Genomic DNA, 20,118 nt, shown 5'->3' with positions numbered 1-20,118 from the left:
CTAACACACCCCATGAAATTTAGACACACTGCTGAGAATGACATAGAAAACCTTTTAGGAAGTAGGTTTCAAAAATGGCAATTTGGCCGTTTTGGCGATCCAAATGTTCAAGTGCAACTTTATAATGTCTTTTGGATATTTTTCTTTTTTTGAACATATTTGTTCTAGCATTATCAAGTTTCTTTGACTTCTGTATATCAGTTTCCATTAAAATGCCATATTTTTCTTGCTTCAAGTTTTTTTTTTTAATCTTATAAAAAAAATGTATGACTTACTCTTCCACACCGAACATTGACAGTCGTTCAAACCAAGGCCAAACCATGTAGTCAATCATAGATACAGAATCTCCACCGAGGAACAGTGTGTCAGGTATTAACTGAGGAACAAATACAGAATCCTTTCACACACCAGGCCTATCTTTATTATGAAAACACAAAACACTGTGTTCAATAACTATTCTGAACTGTTCAACTGTGTTCCAAGTTTTCATTCTTGGTCAGCATTTCCACCAATTAAATACATCATATATTTAAAACAGTTTCTTATTCACATTCTGCTACATTACATTCACTTTCTGGGATTAGCTAGTTGCTGGGATTATTAGTTGAGATTATTCTGCATTACACTCATGGGAGTTAGGGGCAGAGCCAAAATTTGTGGAAAATTTGTGAATAACTTTTGGGCTGACTCTGACCCACCCTCATCTCCCGGACCTCACCAGACCTTACCTGGTGGTCTAGCGGTGACGCGGGGCAGGAGCGATCTTCCTACACTCCTGCCCAATGCAGAGTCGTCATCCAAAATGGATGCCATGAATTCCTGTTGTAGTCTCATGAGACCACGGGAATTCACAGCAGCCATTTTCGATGACAGCTCTGCATGGGGCAGGAGTGCAGGAAGATCGCTCCTGCCCGTTACCGCTAACCACCAGGTAAGGTCTGGGGAGGTCAGGGACAGAGCAATTCACTAAGGAGGGGCCCTGGGCCAAAAAAACGCAAATAACCGAATCCACAGATACTGAAACCAAGGATTTGGAGGGGGGGAGTATAGTTTTGCAATGCCCTTTCTTTTTCCAAGAGTCTCTGTGGTTTTTATTACCACAGTGTGGTCTTTCCATGAGTCTCAGTGTGGTCTTTTGTGCCACAGTCTCTATGGTCTTTACTATTTTATGTAACAAAGCAACTAAATCATGCAAACATGGAGTTGCTTAAACAGTTTCACATCACATTTACAGCATTGCTACAGTTAAAATCAATAAAGTGTACCATTAGAACATGCAACAACATGCACATCTAGAAATGTAGTTTACATTTTGATTTGTTTGTGCAATAGTCTATGTGGGCAAGACCACACGGTCACTCCATGTCAGATTAACTGAGCATCAGTTCTTACACATAAAATTGGTGCACCCCTAGTACAACATTGCCAGGTTACTGGACACAATTTTGATTGTTTTAAAGCCATAGTAATTGGCATGGTTATACCCGGCAGGAGGGGTGGCAATGTAGACAAGACTGCTCACACAAAGGGAGCAGCACTGGATACACCACCTGCATTCAACAGAGCCAGTTGGGTTAAATAGAACTATAGAGTGGAAAGGTTTTTGTAATAGCAAATATATAGCAGCTGGGAGGGTTTTATAGGTGGAGGTGTTTCAGAAGAGTTTTTGAAATTTGTGCAAGTTTTGTTGACGAGTGAGTGCATAGAAATGTGATGAAAGAATATGTAGCGATAGTGGAGTGAGTGTTTTGTCCTTTGACATTGATTATGCATGGTTTATATGGGTAGTGGTGTCTTGTTATTTCACGAGTATTTTTTTTTTTATCAATAAATGTTTATTGAAAGTTTTGTAGTGTGAAAATATACAAACCAGAATATAAATATCAGGGACTACAAATGTGAAGCAAGCAGCTAATAAACACCCCAATACACAGAATGCTCCCCCATCAGTACAAATATCAAAAATGGCTCCCAACATTAGTAACAAGCCCCCAATATTTATCAGTAACCAGGACTCCACAGTACCCCCCCCCCACCCCTCCAGCATCAGCACCCTGCAGGAGGGACCCCCTGTTGTTTCTTCAGGTACGTCCCCCTCAAGCACTATTCCCCCCCCCCCCCAGAAAGAAGCTCAATATAAAGATTCGATTTTTTCTAATATTCGTGTCCAAGTCCGGGTGTAAGTATAAAAGTACCCATGACGTTTTGCAATAGACAGTTCCATTTGAAAAATAAACTGAAGCTTTAAAGTCCAATCCAAATGAGTAGGTGCCAGACCCTGTTTCCAATGAGCTGCAATCAAGCATTTAGCGGCCGCCAAACCCCAGCGCCGGAGCTTAGTTTGCCAGGAATATTGACTAACATTGTAAAGGCCTAATAAACATCCCTGTGGAGAAAAAGGCAATAAAATCTGTAACAAGTGTGATAAACATTCCACTACTTTCCTCCAAAATGGCTTCAAAACAGGACAGTCCCACCATATATGCAAAAAGGTCCCCATATCATAGAAACATAGAAACATAGAAAAAAGCGGCAGAAAAGGGCTATAGCCCACCAAGTCTGCCCATTCCATGTATCCCCCCCCTGAGTTTACTCACTTAAAGATCCCACGTGAGTATCCCATTTTCTCTTAAAATCCGTCACGCTGCTGGCCTTTATCACCTGGAGTGGGAGTCTGTTCCAATGATCCACAACTCTCTCGGTGAAGAAATACTTCCTGAAGTCGCCACGAAACTTCCCTCCCCTGATTTTCAGCGGATGCCCTCTGGTGGTCGAGGGTCCCATGAGCCGGAAGATATCATCTTCTGACTCGATGCGTCCCGTGATATACTTATACGTTTCAATCATATCTCCCCGTTCTCTTCTTTCCTCAAGTGAGTACAGTCGCAATTTCTTTAGTCTTTCTTCATACGTGAGATCCTTGAGCCCCAAGACCATCCTGGTGGCTGTTCGCTGCACCGACTCGATTCTCAGCACGTCCTTTCGGTAGTGAGGTCTCCAAAACTGAACGCAGTACTCTAAGTGAGGCCTCACCATGGCTCTGTACAACGGCATCACAACTTCAGGTCTCCTGCTGACGAAACCTCTGCGTATACACCCCATCATTTGTCTTGCCCTGGAGGAAGCCTTCTCCACTTGATTGGCAACCTTCATGTCCTCGCTAATGATCACTCCTAGGTCGCGTTCCGCTGTGGTCCTAACCAAGGTCTCACCATTTAGTACATAAGTTCTACGTGGGTTACTCTTTCCCAGGTGCATTACCTTGCATTTTTTAGCATTGAAGCCAAGCTGCCAAGTAGTTGACCATTGTTCCAGCAGCAGTAGATCGTGTGTCATATTATCAGGTAATAAGCTTCTGCCTACTACGTTGCAAAGTTTGGCGTCGTCAGCGAACAGCGATACCTTTCCCCTAAGTCCTTGCGTCATATCTCTTATGAATAAGTTGAATAGAATCGGACCCAGGACCGAGCCCTGCGGCACTCCACTTATCACGTCCGATGCTTCAGATGGAGTACCATTCACCACTACCCTCTGATGTCTGCCGCTCAGCCAATCCCCAACCCATGTAGTTAGAGTGTCTCCTAATCCTATCGATTTTAGCTTGTTCAGTAATCTTCGATGAGGGACGCTATCAAATGCTTTACTGAAGTCCAAATACACTACGTCCAGTGACTCTCCTGCATCCAGTTGTCTAGTAACCCAGTCAAAAAAGCTAATCAGATTAGATTGGCAGGATCTACCTTGGGTGAACCCGTGTTGGTGTGGATCACGCAGTTTTTCTTCGTCTAGGATTGTGTCTATATTCTGTTTGATCAGTGTTTCCATGAGTTTACACACTATAGACGTGAGACTCACTGGTCTGTAGTTTGCTGTTTCTGTCCTGCAGCCCTTTTTGTGGAGTGGGATTACGTTGGCGGTTTTCCAGTCCAAGGGGACCCTTCCTGTGCTTAGGGAAAGATTGAAAAGAACAGATAATGGTTCTGCCAGGACTTCCCTTAACTCCCTGAGCATTCTGGGATGCAGGTTATCTGGTCCCATGGCTTTGTTTACTTTGAGTCTTGATAGTGGGAAACATGCGATGGAGACGGACAGGCGTATAGTACCAGCGGAGGACAACTTTATAGGCATTTTCCTTAATAAGTGCACAAGAGGAGGCCTTGCCCACTTCCATGTGAATTCTAGACCACTCCACCTCAGAAAAATTACAGTGCAAGTCCACCTCCCAAACCCGCTGATAGAGAGTCGGAAAAGAAAAAGAGCCCCGTATATATTGGTAAAGAACAGAGATGGGTTTAGGCATGTTCCTAAGAGTGACCCACATATGAGCAAAAGGGTCGAGAGATTGAATGGGCCCCCTATCCCACTTCTGAGAGTTAAGAAAATGACGTATCTGAGAATAGGCCAGAAAATCTCCCTCGGGCAAGGCAGCGCTAATCCGGAAGGTTTCAAAAGACACCAGGACCCCCTTCTGAAGCACATCGCGAAAGGTATATAACCCCAATCGTGCCCACCGCACAAAAACAGAGCTTTCCCCACCGGCCGGGAACATTGGCTCCTCCCGCATCGCACCAAGAATCGATGGGACTACCCCAGCCCCCCAGTGCCTTCTAGTAACACACCACATTTTCAAAAGATGTTCCAAAAACGGGTTCCCTGGAACAGCCAATTTCCTAATACCCATCGAGGAAGACCAAAGCCAATGTTTCAAACAGGGGCGTCCCACAAAATGCTGTTCCAGGCGCACCGCCAACTTAAAATCCGCGATCTCCCAATCTAATAAGAGCCGCAGCTGAGCAGCTCGGTAGTACCACAACAAATTTGGTACCGCACGCCCCCCTCTATCCCTGGCCGCCCACAAAGCAGCTCTAGAAGTACGAGGAGGTTTCCCCTGCCAAATAAAACGAAAAAATAAAGCATGTAACTGTTTCAGCACCAAATACGGGACTGCAACCGGCAGTGTTTGAAAGAGAAAGAGCAAGCGGGGTAAGACATTCATTTTTAAAACTGCAATGCGACCCCACCAAGACAACCAAAACCCGTTCCATCGTTGAATATCAGTTCGGACTTGATGAATAATCCTTGCATAGTTAGCTGTATACAATTGGGATAAATCAGTAGGTATACGGATCCCCAGATAGCGAATAACCCCAGGTGCCCAGCGAAAAGGAAACCGATCAGCTAATCTTCGTTGATCCTCCACCCCCAAGGTTACACTCAACAATTCAGATTTATCCATATTTACCGTAAATCCCGAAACCTGCCCGTACTCCAAAAAAAGATCAACTAAAATCGGTAGCGAGTCCTCCGGATCCCGGACATACAATAACACATCATCAGCAAAGAGTGCCAAACGATGTTCAATATCCCCCACCGTCACCCCCAATAAGTCACCATGTTCCCGAATACGAGTGGCCAAAGGTTCCATATAGAGAGCAAACAACAGAGGAGACAAAGGGCAACCCTGTCGGGTGCCTCTCCCTATGGAAAAAAAGTCACTATAAACCCCATTAATACACACTGTGGCTCTTGGTGCAGCATAAAAGGCCTGCACCCAGGTCAAAAACAAAGCTCCCAACCCCATCCGCGTCATCACCTGCCATAAAAATTCCCAATCAACCTGATCAAAAGCCTTCTCGGCATCAATCGCCAATAAGGCAACTTTAGCAGATGTCCTCTGTGCAGCCCACATAAGTTGTAACGTGCGTCTAATATTATCACAAACTTGTCGTTTTTGAACAAAACCAGATTGATCCAAATGCACCAAAGAAGGCAGCACCAGACCCAGACGAAGAGCTAGAACTTTAGCTAGAATTTTTGCATCAGTATTCAGCAACGAAATCGGCCGATATGACCCACACCCCAGCGGATCTCTGTTAGGCTTAAGCAGGATCGAAATCCCGGCCTCCCCCATAGTGGAGGGCAACGGGGAACCTTCCCGCACCCCATTTGCAACCCGAACCAACAACGGAGCAAGAACCTCGCGAAATAGTTTATAAAACTGATTAGTATACCCATCCAGGCCGGGCGATTTCCCCAACTTCAAATTAGCAATGACTCCCATGACTTCTCCTAACTCAATAGGCTCATTAAGCAACTCCCTATCCTCGTCGGAAAGTCGAGGAAGCCGCAACTGCGATAGGTACCCCTCAGTAGCCATGGGATCTCTTCCCTGCGAAGTCCCATACAAATCAGAATAAAATTTAAGGAAAACCGACCTAATGGCCGAGTCAGTACGACGCACCGTCCCCCCCCCCCATCTCGTATCGTCGTGATTGCCGCTCTCGCCTGTTTCAACTTAATTAACCTAGCCAGGCGAGATCCAGGTGTATTATTATACTCATAAACCGTTTGCCTCAAGCGGGTCCTCAAAAACTCATACTCCTCCATCTGTAGTAAAGAAAGCTCCGCCCGTACCTTAACAAGTTGCTCATATACTAAGGGGTCCTGGTGTCTCTGATGCAGCCTCCCCAACCGCTCCAGTCGTTTATGAAGCGCCAATGAGCGCTGAGCCCGCCGACGCTTATAACGAGCACCCCATTTTATAAAAATACCCCTAACTACCACCTTCAGGGCATCCCATAAAATTGCATCATTGACCGTATCATTATCATTATTCTGGAGATACTGATCTACTGTCTCACTTACCTCCCGAACCACAACAGGATCCTTCAATAAAGACTCGTTAAGTCTCCAAAAACGGCGTCCCTCCCCGGCCCAATAACCCGCACAAGTTACCCACACCGGCGCGTGATCAGAGACTTGAATATCTCCAATTTCCGCCCGGCATATCCCTCCCCACAAATTACGATGGACCCACAGCCCATCTATACGTGCATACGATCTATGTGCATGTGAATAGTGAGTATAGGTACGCTGCGTGGGGTGCAACAACCTCCAGCAGTCTACCAAGCCCAGAGAAGAAAATAAAGACAGTAAAGCCCGTCTAGCAGCCTTAGACGGTGACCGAGTCCCACCCACAGAGTGATCCAAAATAACATCAGGTGTAACATTAAAATCCCCACCAAGATACACTGACCCCTGCACAAAACCAACCAGGTCTTCTTTAATAGACCCAAAATAACTGGCTTGTCCTGTATTGGGGCCATACAAATTGATAAGGGTGATGGTACGGCCCTGTATAGTAGCCACAAGAGCCAAACATCTCCCCGCGCCATCACGATAAACTTGATCAACTACAAGCCCTAGTCCCTTTCGTATCAATATGGCCAAGCCCCCCACTTTCTTCCCTGGTGTCAACCCCTGGTGTGTCCAGATCTGGTCATAAGTGTTGGAACGTAAAACCGCCACATCACGAGGCCTCAAATGTGTTTCCTGAAGTATACAAACATCCCATTGCATGCGAGCCAATTCCTTATACACAATACTACGCTTACCGGGACTATTAAGTCCATTAACATTCCACGAACCTACAGTAAAAAGCTTCTCATCTGCCCTTGCCCTCCCCTCCCCCACCCTAACCCCCCCAATCCCCACCCCCCCTCCCCCCACCCCTACGCTGCATCGAACCCTGTACATTAGGATTCGCCAGCTTACAGAAAGTGCAATCCTCTCCCAAAGGCATTTATGACCCCTTTCAAAAACATTGAAACAACCAAAGTGCAGATCCACACACATACCCAACGTGCCACACCTTCTCCCCCCAACTGCACTCAACCCTCAAGCATTCCACCCACTCCCAAACCCCATGCAGACCAGCAGAAAAAAAAAAAAAAAAAACAACTCCCCTTGCCCCTCAAAGCTCAACAAGCAAGTAACAATATAACCCAACATCACATCATGTAATAAAGAACTGGGTGTTAAGGAAAGTCACAGTATCAACCAGAGTCCCCAGCTCAGCCAAGCCTACTCATAGAGGCTCCCCCACAGCCAAAAGATCAAATCCGGCTCCGTAAAGGTAGTACAGTATCCGAACCCCAGTCAGGTGTGGGGTTTTGCCGGTTTCTTGCCAGAGCGCAATGCCGTATTCCAAGATGCACTCTGCGCTGATGTGGATGCCACAGCTGGAGGCCGTTCTTCCTCCCGCACGGTCCCACAGCCCAGGGCTCGCATCTCCGCCCAGGCCTCCGACACTGTGCTCACCCTCCGAGATGTCCCATTAACGGTCAGCCACAACCCAAAGGGAAAGAGCCAACGGAATTTATGGCCCCCAGAGCGTAAGGCGGAGGTGACATCTTTAAACGCTCTGCGCATCTGCAAGGTAGACCACGCCAGATCCTGGAATACTCCCACCGCCAACTCCTTCCACCGGAGTGTAGCTTGTCGTCGACCAGCCAATAAGATCCGCTCCTTCAACGTAAAGTCCCCAAAGCATGCAATGATATCACGAGTGCTCTGGGCTCGTGCAGCTCCCAGACTGCGATGGGCACGCACCAGCACTATAGTATCAGGCAGGTCAGCTCCATCAGCTCTCAGCAAATGCTCACAAAAGTCCCGTACCACTGCCTTGCAATCCCTGTACTCCTCTGTTTCAGGGATGCCCTTAAAGCGCAGGTTGCAGCGTCTAGACCGATTCTCTAGGTCCTCAACCTGGGTTTGGAGGTCCCGGAGTTCGGACGACAGGCGAGCCGAGGTCTCAGAATTAGAGGTCACCACCGTATTGAGGGCAGCCACGTGGTCTTCCGACGCTGATACTCGGGCTCCCAGCTCACCAACCTCCGACCGCAGCTCCGCAATCGCTGCCCGCACGTCACCTCGCACCCCAACAATTTCCGCCTTCAGTTCTTTAAACCAGTCCGTGATGGACTTCTGGGGCGCATCACCAACCTCCCCCCGCTGATCGGGGATCCCCTCATCCTCCGACTCTGATTGAGTCGCCGGTCCGGCCGCCATTTTCTTTTTCTCCCCCATGCTGCCTGCCGCCTCCGGTCCCGATTTCTCCGGCGGATCACCCAAGAATTTAAATTTATCTAGGCGCTTTCGGGTCGCCATGAAAGAGGGGGTCCGGGCCGTTGTGTTTCGTGGCAAAAAAAAAAACGCACTTTGGAAGCGCCAAGCTCAAAAGTAGCAAAAGCCCGACTTAGTCCTAAATGGTCTCAAGGGACCGATAACAGAAGTAGAAGTCAGGGCTCCATTGGGAACGAGTGATCACAATGTAATCAACTTTAAACTGGACATCGGGAAAAGGAAACATGCCAAAACCTTAACCACCACCTTAAACTTTAAAAAGGGTAAATACGATTGCATGAGAGCCATGGTAACAAAACGACTCGAGAAGATGGTGGACAAACTTGAAACAGTAGATCAGGCATGGTGCCTATTGAAAAATACTATTGCAGAAGCACAAGATCTCTACATTCCGAGGATTTCTAAAAATCGGAGAACTAAAGGCAAAGGAGAACCGGCATGGCTTACCATACAGGTGAAGGAAGCCATAAAAGAAAAGAAGGACTCTTTCAAAATATGGAAATGCACGAAGACAACCGAAGCCTGGAACAAACATAAAGATGAACAGAAGAAATGTCACAAAGCGGTGAGGGATGCAAAACAGGACTATGAGGAAAAAATAGCCCGGGAGGCCAAAAACTTCAAGCCCTTTTTTAGATACGTGAAGGGGAAAAAACCTGCAAAAGAGGCAGTGGGACCCCTGGACGACAAGGGAGTAAAAGGGTACATCAAGGAAGATAAACAAATCGCAGACAAACTAAATTCCTTCTTTGCCTCCGTCTTTACGAAGGAGGACACCTCAACAATACCTGAAGCGGAGAAACTGTTTACAGGAGAAATAGAGGACAGCCTCACCACAGTTGAAGTGAACTTGGATCAGATATACTACCAGATCGACAAACTTAAAAGTGACAAATCCCCTGGACCGGATGAAATTCACCCGAGAGTCTTGAAGGAATTGAAGGTTGAAATCGGAGAGTTATTGCAAAAACTTGCAAACCTGTCAATCAGAACAGGTCAGATACCAGACGACTGGAAGAAAGCAAACGTCACACCAATTTTCAAAAAAGGATCGAGAGGAGAACCGGGCAACTATAGACCTGTGAGTCTTACGTCTGTCCCCGGCAAGATGATTGAATCACTGATCAAGGATAGCATTGTTCAGCACTTGGACACACACGACTTGATGAAACCCAGTCAACATGGATTCAGGAAAGGGAAATCGTGTTTGACGAATTTACTCCAATTCTTTGAGACCGTGAACGAGCAAATTGATAGTGGAAAGCCGGTGGACATAATATACTTGGATTTCCAGAAAGCGTTCGACAAAGTTCCACACGAAAGACTTCTCAGGAAACTACAAAGCCATGGCATAGAGGGAGATATACAAAGATGGATAGGCAAATGGCTGGAAAACCGAAAGCAGAGAGTGGGCATAAATGGGAAGTTCTCTGACTGGGAGAAAGTGACTAGTGGTGTACCCCAGGGCTCGGTACTTGGGCCGATCCTTTTTAATATTTATATCAATGACTTGGAAAACGGAACATCCAGTGAGATCATCAAGTTTGCAGACGACACAAAACTCTGCCGGGCAATCAGATCGCAGGAGGATAGTGAGGAACTCCAGAGCGATTTGTGTCGGTTAGAAAAATGGGCGGAGAAATGGCAAATGAGGTTCAACGTGGAGAAATGCAAGGTAATGCATTTAGGCAGTAAGAATAAGGAATACGAGTACAAAATGACAGGTGCAACTCTGGGAAAAAGTGAACAAGAAAGAGACCTGGGTGTACTGATAGATAGGACCCTGAAGCCGTCGGCACAATGCGCGGCAGCGGCAAAGAAGGCAAATAGAATGTTGGGCATGATAAAGAAAGGAATCTCGAGTAGATCGGAGAAAGTAATAATGCCGCTTTATAGGACAATGGTCAGACCTCACTTGGAATACTGCGTCCAACATTGGTCTCCCTACCTAAAGAAGGATATAAAACTGCTGGAGAGGGTGCAGAGACGAGCAACTAAACTAGTGAAGGGTATGGAGAAACTGGAATATGAGGATCGACTTAAAACACTGGGATTGTTCTCCCTTGAGAAAAGGAGACTGCGTGGGGATATGATCGAGACCTTCAAAATACTGAAAGGAATCGACAAAATAGAGCAGAGAAGATTATTTACATTGTCCAATTTGACACGGACAAGAGGACATGAAATGAAGCTAAGGGGGGACAAGTTCAGGACTAATGTCAGGAAGTTCTGCTTCACACAGAGAGTGGTGGACATCTGGAATACTCTCCCAGGGGAGATTATTGCGGAATCGACAGTCCTAGGCTTCAAAAGCAAACTAGATGCATATCTCCTTGAGAAAGGCATATAAAGATAGGGTGGCTATAAAATAAACCAGGTGTATACCTGGCGGGGCCTCCGCGTGTGCGGATCGCCGGACTTGATGGACCGAAGGTCTGATCCGGAGATGGCGCTTCTTATGTTCTTATGTTCTTATGGAGCTTCTGCTTCACACTGCCATTCGGCAAGATGACGCACGCTGTCTCTTTCACGAGTATTTTTAGTAGTTTTGTGATTGCGGAAGCTGCGAGTTAGTCAATTCAAGCCTCGTTGCCAAAAGAAGGGGGCGTGGTAGACTAAGTTTGCCGCAGCATGGGGTAGTTTTGTAGACGTCATTATTCAGGTGCTCTGGCAGGACAGTACAAACGGATCAAGCTCTTCGGAGTCACAGTAATGATTTTTGAAAGTATGTGTTATTAATATGTTTAGAGTTAAGATTTTTTTGCAAGCACATGTCATTTATGAGCTTATGATGGTTACTGCTGTGGTGCCAGTGGTAAATTACATAGGCGTAGTGTTAGGTTATTTTCTTGTTATTTAAGATGAATATTTTATCAGCTTGCTGAAAAGTTGAAGTCATTTTAGTGGCAAAGGTTGGGTTGTCTGCAGTAGATTAACGGGGCTGAGTGCAAGTACATGATGGTGACACTTTTTTTGTATCACTTTTAGGTATTAAGATACTCATTCTGATTCTCCGACGGCAAAACGGGCCCATTTCACCTCTCCATTCCCTTCACCACTATGTTCCAACATGCCTCCTCCCTCTTGCATCCCTTTCAATCTGTCCCACTGTTCCCTTTCCACCACATTTCTCACTCATCTGTACCTCACTCCCTCCCTATGACCAAAAATTCTCCTCTTTCTTCCATTCCCCATGTATACACAACCATCTCTCTTTCCCGCTCACTGACACACCCAATTCTCCCTTTCTATTCCCTCCCCCACCTCAGCTTCTCTTTCCCTCCCTTCCTCTATCCTCAGTTCATGCCTTCTGTGTCCAAAAACGCATTCCCTCTCCCACTTCAGTATCTCTTTCCCTCCCTTCCTCCATCCTCTCTTCAAAATTCATGCCTTCTGTGTCCATAAATGCACTCCCTCCCACCCCTTCATTCGAGTCCAGATAACAGCAGGGGTTGGAGGCAGCCTGCAGCACACCATATGTAGCCGACCCGGAAGTCTTCCTCTGAAGTCAGAGCTGATGTCGGAAGGAAGGCTTCGTGTCAGTCTGGTGGTGGCTGAGGTGTCAGGTGGGTAGATACTGGATGTAGACAGACTATAGATAGACAGACTATAGATAGAAAGGGGGGAAGGATCAGTCACACTAGCTGAAAGGGGAAAGATAACATACAAACTGGAATGTATGGGGAGAGAGAAAAAGACAAATGGTGGATGTAAAGAAAAGGAGAGGGGAGGAAGACATTGAATGGAAGGGAGGAGAGGGGGAGGATACTGATGGAAGGGAAGAAAGAGAAATATGGGGCAGACACTGAATAGAATGGAGAGAAAGAGAAATGAAGCAGATGCTGGGCTGAAAGGAGGGAGAGAAAGATGGGCAGATGCTGGATGGAAGGGGGAGGGAGAAGGGTGGATGATGGGGTGACAGAGGGGGGCAGAAAGGAGGAAGAGAGGAAACAGATCAGATGCTGGGCAGAAGCAGGAGAGAGAGGGCAGATGCTGGATGGAAAGAGGGGGAGAGGGAAGATACTAGAGAGAAAGGACAAAAGCTTGATAGAAGAGGAGCAGAGAGAGAGAGAGAGAGGGGGAAATGCTGAATGATGAGAGAGAAAGATGATAGAATTAGTGACAGAATAAGAAATAAGAGAGCCAGAGTGAGGGAAAGAAATGGCAAATTTTGGTAGACAAAGCAGACCATCCAAGCTCACGGGGTTGCATCATTCTGGTAATGGCAGAGCAGTTTTCATCCTCACTTGCTGCAGTCCAAAATCCCGGGTCCCGGGTCGCAGCTCCTCACTGGGTTTTTACAGCTTCGGCTCAGCAGCCCTTGGCATCCACCGATTCCTGCTTAGCTCTAGCTCTGAGCCAGATTGCGGCTCGTGCAGCAGAACCAGGCCCTGCACGTGACACCTCCCCACGAATCAGCAACAGTCTCTGTTACGTAGGCATGGAGCTCAGCACGTAGGCACACAAGAGTCTGTGTGCCTACGTGCTGAGATCACTGCCTACGTGACACTGTTGCTGCTGATTTGTCGGACTCAGGAGCTCAGCTTGGCACCAGACCGGAAATTAGGTAGGGCTCGGGATAGGAACTCCAGGTCCATCCCTATGGGAGTCCCATCAGCCTTGAAGGTATCCCCATGGGAGTCCTGTGGGCTTAGGGGGATCCCCATGGGATTCCCACAATCCCCATTCCCATGCAGACCTCTAGCTCGGGCCCTATGAACCACATCCAAGGAAGCCGCCATCGACCCCAGAACCTGGAGAAGACTCTGAGCCCGAGGATATTGGGAAGCCACCAGAAGGTGAATCTGCGACTGCAATTTGGCCATACAGGCCTCCGGCAAAAGTCCTTCCCCAAGCCAGTGTCGAAAAGAACCCCAAGGTACTCCAGGCACTGAGACGGGACCAACTGGCTTTTGGACAGGTTGACAACCCATCCCAGTGACTGCAGAAACTCCACAACCCAAGCTGTAACCCAGGCACTCTCCTGAATTGACTTTGCGTGGATCAACCTGTTGTCCAGATAGGGGTGAATCAGAATGCCCTCCTTGCGCCAGGCCACTGCCACGACCACCATAATCTTGCTGAACGTCCACAGAGCCGTGACCAGATCAAAGGGAAGAGCACAAAACTGATAGTGCCGGCCCACGATCGCCTGGGCTTCCCCGCTGTCAGCTGCCAGTTCACGAAGCACTCGAAGAGGATGCCTGGACGCCGACACCTGATGCCGACGAGGATTCCCCTTCGTGGCGGCCTGCACAGTGCTTGCACAGGTCGGCCGCCAAGTGCTTCGCGTTTGGAGCACAGTGAGCACTTTCTCCCGGTGAAAGTGCTCATTGCACAATACACAACCTAGCCTGTAAAATAAAAAGTACAGGTTAACAAAAATACAATTACTCAGCACTGAAGAGAGACTCTTCAGACCGGCACTGCCTCAGGATTTTTTTTTTTTTTTTTTTAAACAGAACAGACTCCACTGGCTCTCAAAGCTGTATGCCTTGCCTGTATTGGTGGCAAGGCTTACAGTTGAGGCACCTCTACAAAATTTTGGGAGGTGGAGGAAGAGGGGTGTGAGGAACCTGAGGGACCCAGCACAAGACCCCCAAACACAGCCCGGCACCAGAACAGGGACCAGGAGACCTACACAAATTCCAACAGCCCTAACAAGGGGAGATGGGTACAGCTCACCAATCCACCTGCATGGCGACTAAGAAGACTGTTATATAGAGGGAGGGACAGTTATTAAGTACTATAACCAAAAGTTTGGTCTCAGTCTCCACCTGCTGATCTCCCGTACGATGAACGGTTAGAAAAATTACAGCTATACTCGCTCGAGGAGCGCAGAGAGAGGGGAGACATAATCGAGACGTGCAAATATCTCACGGGCCACATCGAGGCAGAGGAAGATGTCTTCTTTTTCAAGGGTCCCACGGCAACAAGAGGGCATCCGTGGAAAATCAGGGGCGGGAAACTGCGAGGCGACACCAGGAAGTTCTTTTTTACTGAAAGGGTGGTTGATCGCTGGAATAGTCTTCCACTTCAGGTGATTGAGGCCAGCAGCGTGCCTGATTTTAAGGCCAAATGGGATCGACACGTGGGATCTATTCACAAGGTAAAGGTAGGGGAGGGTCATTAGGGTGGGCAGACTGGATGGGCCGTGGCCCTTATCTGCCGTCTGTTTCTATGTTGAGCTATTACCTGTCAATGAAGCTGTACCGGTCTAGAGAGTATTGACAAAGAATTGGCCTTTGGTACCTGCAACACTTTTTAAAACCAGATAACAGCTGGGACATTGACAGAAAAAACACCTCAGTCAAATTGAACTCAATGGCTCAGGAAAATCAAACAGCCTCGCCAGCCGAAACCCGCAAGAATAAGGAAAAAAAAAAAAAAAAAAAGTTTCTTCGTTTTTTTTTTAAAATAGAAAATATAAGTACTCTTAGAGTATAAAAGTAGAAGAAAAAAAATGTGTGCGAGTGGAAAGGCAAATGGCAAAAAACTGAACCACATTCAGAGACACGACTTCTTAGATCTGCGGAAAACTAAGAACTGAGGTACCGCGAGCCTACGTCAGGTGGAAAGGCACTCGCGCATGCACAGTACGGGCAGTTTGCGAACTTTAAGTTCTTAAAGTGGCGATGCACTTTTAATGCTGTCCGTACCAGGGATCCGTGGATGAAATTACTCACATGGGAGAATATGCTGCCTGCTTGTCCTGGGAAAATATTATTTTGGAAAGAAAGCTCCCTTCATGAATGAAGCAACTAATACACACCAGGCACCATGTACTGCTTCTGAAAGACATACCTGCTGAAACTTGATGAGATGCTCTTTGAATGCTGCCTTGGCTGCAGCAAGCTCCTCTCCAGTTTTCAATGGCTTAATTATCTTGATTGCAGAAGCACTCAACTGGGAAAACCCAAAAATGGAAGATTATGGGACTACATAAGACAGCACTAAGCTACTGAATGTACAAGCATGATGCAGACAGCCTGAAACTGCTATGCACACTTTAGTTTAGGAGGATCCGTAGCATACCAAGGCTAGTTCTAAAGATTTTTCCAGGCTGCACCAAGGTCATCCTTATGGATTTAAAGAACCAGATCCTTTTTGCAAGGACTATAAGCAGTTTCAAATTAATATGCAAGACTAATACAGATGTGAAAGTGCTTCAATTCCTTAGATTTAAAGAATCCGCTTAGAACTGGGAGGAGGGAGAGAGGGCTAAGGAAATCCAGAAAAAAAAGAAAATTCTAGTCTTATAAGCCTTATAGCCTTACTGGGTCAGACCAATGGTCCATCAAGCCCAGGAACCTGTTCTCACGGTGGCCAATCCAAGTCCCTAGTATCAGAATAATGCCATACCCTATTATGTAAAAATGTTCACACAAGTAGAACAGGTCCTCCTTTCAGCAAGGGAAAAGCAGCACATATTTGTTTTTCAAAAGGAAAAACCAGAAGAAAAGCATCACCACTTATGTACACAATTAAAACTGCCGTTTTCCTATTGAGAAATTTCTTCCAGTGTTGGCCCATACAAATAAAACTCTGTATGGACAAACAGAACTATGAAAAATAAGAAATGAATATGTAGGCTTTGTAACTAGATCTCGACTTTTGCAGATGGCATAATTATGCGAGTGTTCTAACCCTGATGTGAATGACATACTGTATGTAATGCAGTTCCATTTAGAGCAACTTCAGTCCTAGTGGTCATACTGTTTCCATATGACCTACTCCCTCATCTTCACAGCAACAAAATATGCACAGAGATTTCTAGGAGCCATCAACTTTTGAAGCCAGAAAAAACAAATGCATTTCTACCCAGATTGGGCTGCTGCAGGTAGATCAGTTAAGCTGAATGGTCTGAAATACACTTCAGTGGAGAGTTGGTGGGGAGGGGATGAGGGACAGAAACACCGCAAGGAATCAAACGCTGCACCTGTCACTTATTGGCCAGAGTGACGATTGGCAGATAGGCAGAAGAGCCCTTCACCTGAGATACAAACGAAACAAGAAAAGGCAAGGGGAATGTCTTTTCAACTAATAAAGTCTTTATTAGAAACAAAAGGTCCCAACAAGGATCCCAGTTTCGGCTGTAAACGGGAAGAATCGTTTGAAGGCAACCTATACTGTGCTGAACTTTCCCAGCATTCAGCTCAGTACAGCTTGCCTGCACACGGTTCTTCCCGTTTACAACCTTTTTTGACTCTGCGTTGTTTTCAGCAAAGTGTTCCTTGAAGAAGGCGTCTTCTAAACACCGAAACTGGGATCCTTGTTGGGACCTTTTGTTTCTAATAAAGACTATTATTAGTTGAAAAGACAACCTCCTTGCTTTTTCTTGTTGTTTCAGAGGGATGATTGGACATCCTTGCTTCTTGACAGCTCTTCGCTTCAACACCCCCCCCCTCCCCACACACACACAATGCCAGTTCCTGCTTCTCCTGTCCAGACTTTAGCGAAGCAGAAAAGTGCTATTGCAGAATACTGTTCTACTCCATTTCCACTGACACTTTGAGCCCATTCCATTGCCAACCAGCATCTTCAGTCAGAGTGTCAGACAAGTAATATAGAACAATACCTGGTTTCAGGCTACATCATAGTACAGATACTATTTTGACTACAGTGCCTAGTGAGATCCCAAAGCACCCTTGACAAAATCATAACTTACATTGGTGGTATATATTTCAAAAATTGATTACTGTAATGCCCTATTTAAGGGAATGGCTCAAAGGGAAATCAGGCGTTTGCAGATCATCCAGAATGCTTCAATTAAACTTATTATGAAAGCCAAGAAATTTGATCATGTGACTTCTTTACTTAAAAAAGCACACTGGCTTCCTGTCGCACATCGTATAATGTACAAATTAAGTTTGCTCATCTTTAAATCTCCGATATCTAAAACCCCAGCTTTTATTTACAAAGCACTGATTCCTTATACTTCATCTAGATTACTGAGGTCTAATGACCAACATTTATTAACCATTCCCTCCCTTAAAATTAACAACACACGACAGCAATCCATCTTTTCCATTACAGCTCCTCAAACATGGAATTCCCTTCCAATTTACTTGAGAGGAAAAAAATTTGGAAAAATTTAAGAGCAAACTCAAAAGCTTTCTTTTTAAAGATGCATTTAATGACTAAATGAATTGCCTAGGAGTTTCATTTTATCTTTATATCTTTTGAGAGTTTTTGTCCCTCCCCTTCCTATTGTTTTTGATCTTAATTGTCTTTCTTTTTATTAATCAGATTGTATTTCTTTTCCTATTCTTTCCTTGTGTTTTATTATGTTTGCAAAGCTGGTTTTTATTATGTTTTGTAAGATTTAGTCTTTTTGTTAGTTATGTTTGTCTCCCCTAATTTTGTAATTTTATCGATTTGTTCATCGCTTAGAATTTGGAATAAGCGATTGATCAAATTTTATAATAAACTTGAAACTTGTATATCAAGAACAAATTAAATGCCACCAGCTATACAGTGGTACCTCGGTTTACGAGTGCACCGGTTTGCGAGTGATTTGCAAGACGAGCAAAACATTTGCAAAATCGGCGCCTCAGAAACCAAGCGCCCCCCCCCTCCCCCCGTGAACTGGCACCCTCCCCCCCCCCCGCGATCCGGCACCCCACCCCCCGCCGCAACCTGAATTCCCCCAGAGCTCTCTTCTTACTTTAATGTAGCACCGGCATGTCGGCCTCCTCTTCTGTGATGGCCTTGAGCATGTGCGCATGCTCAAGGCCTGTGAGTTCCCGTTCTCTCTGAGATTCTCCAAGATTCTCGGAGAGAATGTAAACTCACAGGCCTTGAGCATGCGCACATGCCTTTCAAGGCCAGCACAGAAGAGGATGCCGACATGCCAGTGCTACATTAAAGTAAGAAGAGGGCTCTGGGGGACTTCAGGTTGTGGCGGGGGGGGGGGGGGGGGTGCCCGATGGCGGCAGGGAGGGTGTCGGATCGCGGGGCCTTCGGGGGGAGCAATGCTGGTTCTCGTGGGGGGGGGAGCAGCGCTGCTGGCCTCGGTGGGGGGGAAACGTATCAAAGCGAGTTTCCATTAGTTCCTATGGGGAAACTCGCTTTGATAACGAGCATTTTGGATTACGAGCATGCTCCTGGAATGGATTATGCTCGTAATCCAAGGTACCACTGTATAAGGGTTCTTGTCTATTTTGACTAAAAGTAAAGAGATTGTTCTGTCAATGTTTGCGACTACATACCTTGGAAAAGTTTTCCAGCAGCATTTTCTGCTTTGCTTTCTCATAAGGGTCTACAGGGTTCAGCTTCTTCTCAGGGTAAGCTTCATCCAGATAGTCACATATAATTGGCGATTCATAGATCACTTGACCCTTTTCAGTTTCCAGCGCTGGGACCAGGCCAAGTGGTGTTTTCTCCAGGAACCATTCAGGTTTGCTGATCAGATTGACATTAATTGTTTCATATCTGAAAAGCAAAAAGGAAAAATTATGTTCTTACCTGTTAATTTTCTTTCCTTTAGACGCAGCAGATGAATCTGGAGACCAATGGGATAGCACACATCTACTAGCAGGTGTAGATAGAGAAACTGGTTAACAGGTGGTCCTATTGGCTGGCACACCTCCTGCATTTTCAGTATTGCTCCTTGCCCAAGCATCCGTAACATCAATATGCTTAGCATGTAAAAAACTTATTTCCCATAAAAAATTTCAAAAGGTAATAATCACAGAATACAACTATCAATAATAACAGATTTTGAAAATTGCAAAAGAAAAAACCGACAGTCAATATCCAGAAAGGGTGGGGCTCTGGATCTGCTGCGTCTAAAGGAAAGAAAATTAACAGATAAGAACATAATTTTTCCTTCCTTAGCAACAGCAGCAGATGAATCCAGAGACCAATGGGATGTAGCAAAGCAATCCTCAAGCTGGGTGGGAAGCAAACGCTAACTCCGCAACAACAGAAGCACTAAATGCAGCCTCCGCATGCGCCCCCACATCCAACTGATAATGCTGAAATAAAGTATTCTTGGAAGACCAAGTAGTCGCATGACAAAACTCCTCCAAGGAAAAAACCTCTGGACTGAATCCAAGAAATAGCCATCGCTCTGGCTGAATGGTCATGAAGTTCCTCCGCCAACCGCTTCCCTGCCATCAAGTAAGCGTAAAGAATGTTCTCCTGGACCCTTCGCGCGATGGAGGCTTTGGATGCTTCCATACGTTAGAA

At 46.1% G+C, this 20,118-nt stretch overlaps 1 protein-coding gene across 4 annotated transcripts in view; it reads right to left on the bottom strand.

Annotated features, from left to right (window-relative positions):
* Nucleotides 1-20,118, bottom strand: part of LOC117359623 (glutathione S-transferase omega-1-like) — a 53,810-nt gene that overhangs the window by 12,103 nt on the left and 21,589 nt on the right. For 2 of the 4 annotated variants that reach the window (XM_033942778.1, XM_033942776.1), the window contains exons 3-5: nt 19,137-19,359; nt 15,730-15,831; nt 276-376 (exon numbers count right to left, since the gene is read on the bottom strand). In XM_033942778.1, the coding sequence (XP_033798669.1) occupies nt 276-376; nt 15,730-15,831; nt 19,137-19,359 (426 nt within the window). The remainder of the gene's footprint in view (nt 1-275; nt 377-15,729; nt 15,832-19,136; nt 19,360-20,118) is intronic. The other 2 variants (XM_033942779.1, XM_033942777.1) reach the window with 1 other exon arrangement.

The sequence above is a fragment of the Geotrypetes seraphini genome, chromosome 4 (assembly GCF_902459505.1).
Source record: "Geotrypetes seraphini chromosome 4, aGeoSer1.1, whole genome shotgun sequence".
In the NCBI taxonomy this organism is placed as follows: domain Eukaryota; kingdom Metazoa; phylum Chordata; class Amphibia; order Gymnophiona; family Dermophiidae; genus Geotrypetes; species Geotrypetes seraphini.
This window is presented reverse-complemented; position numbering and strand designations above follow the sequence as displayed.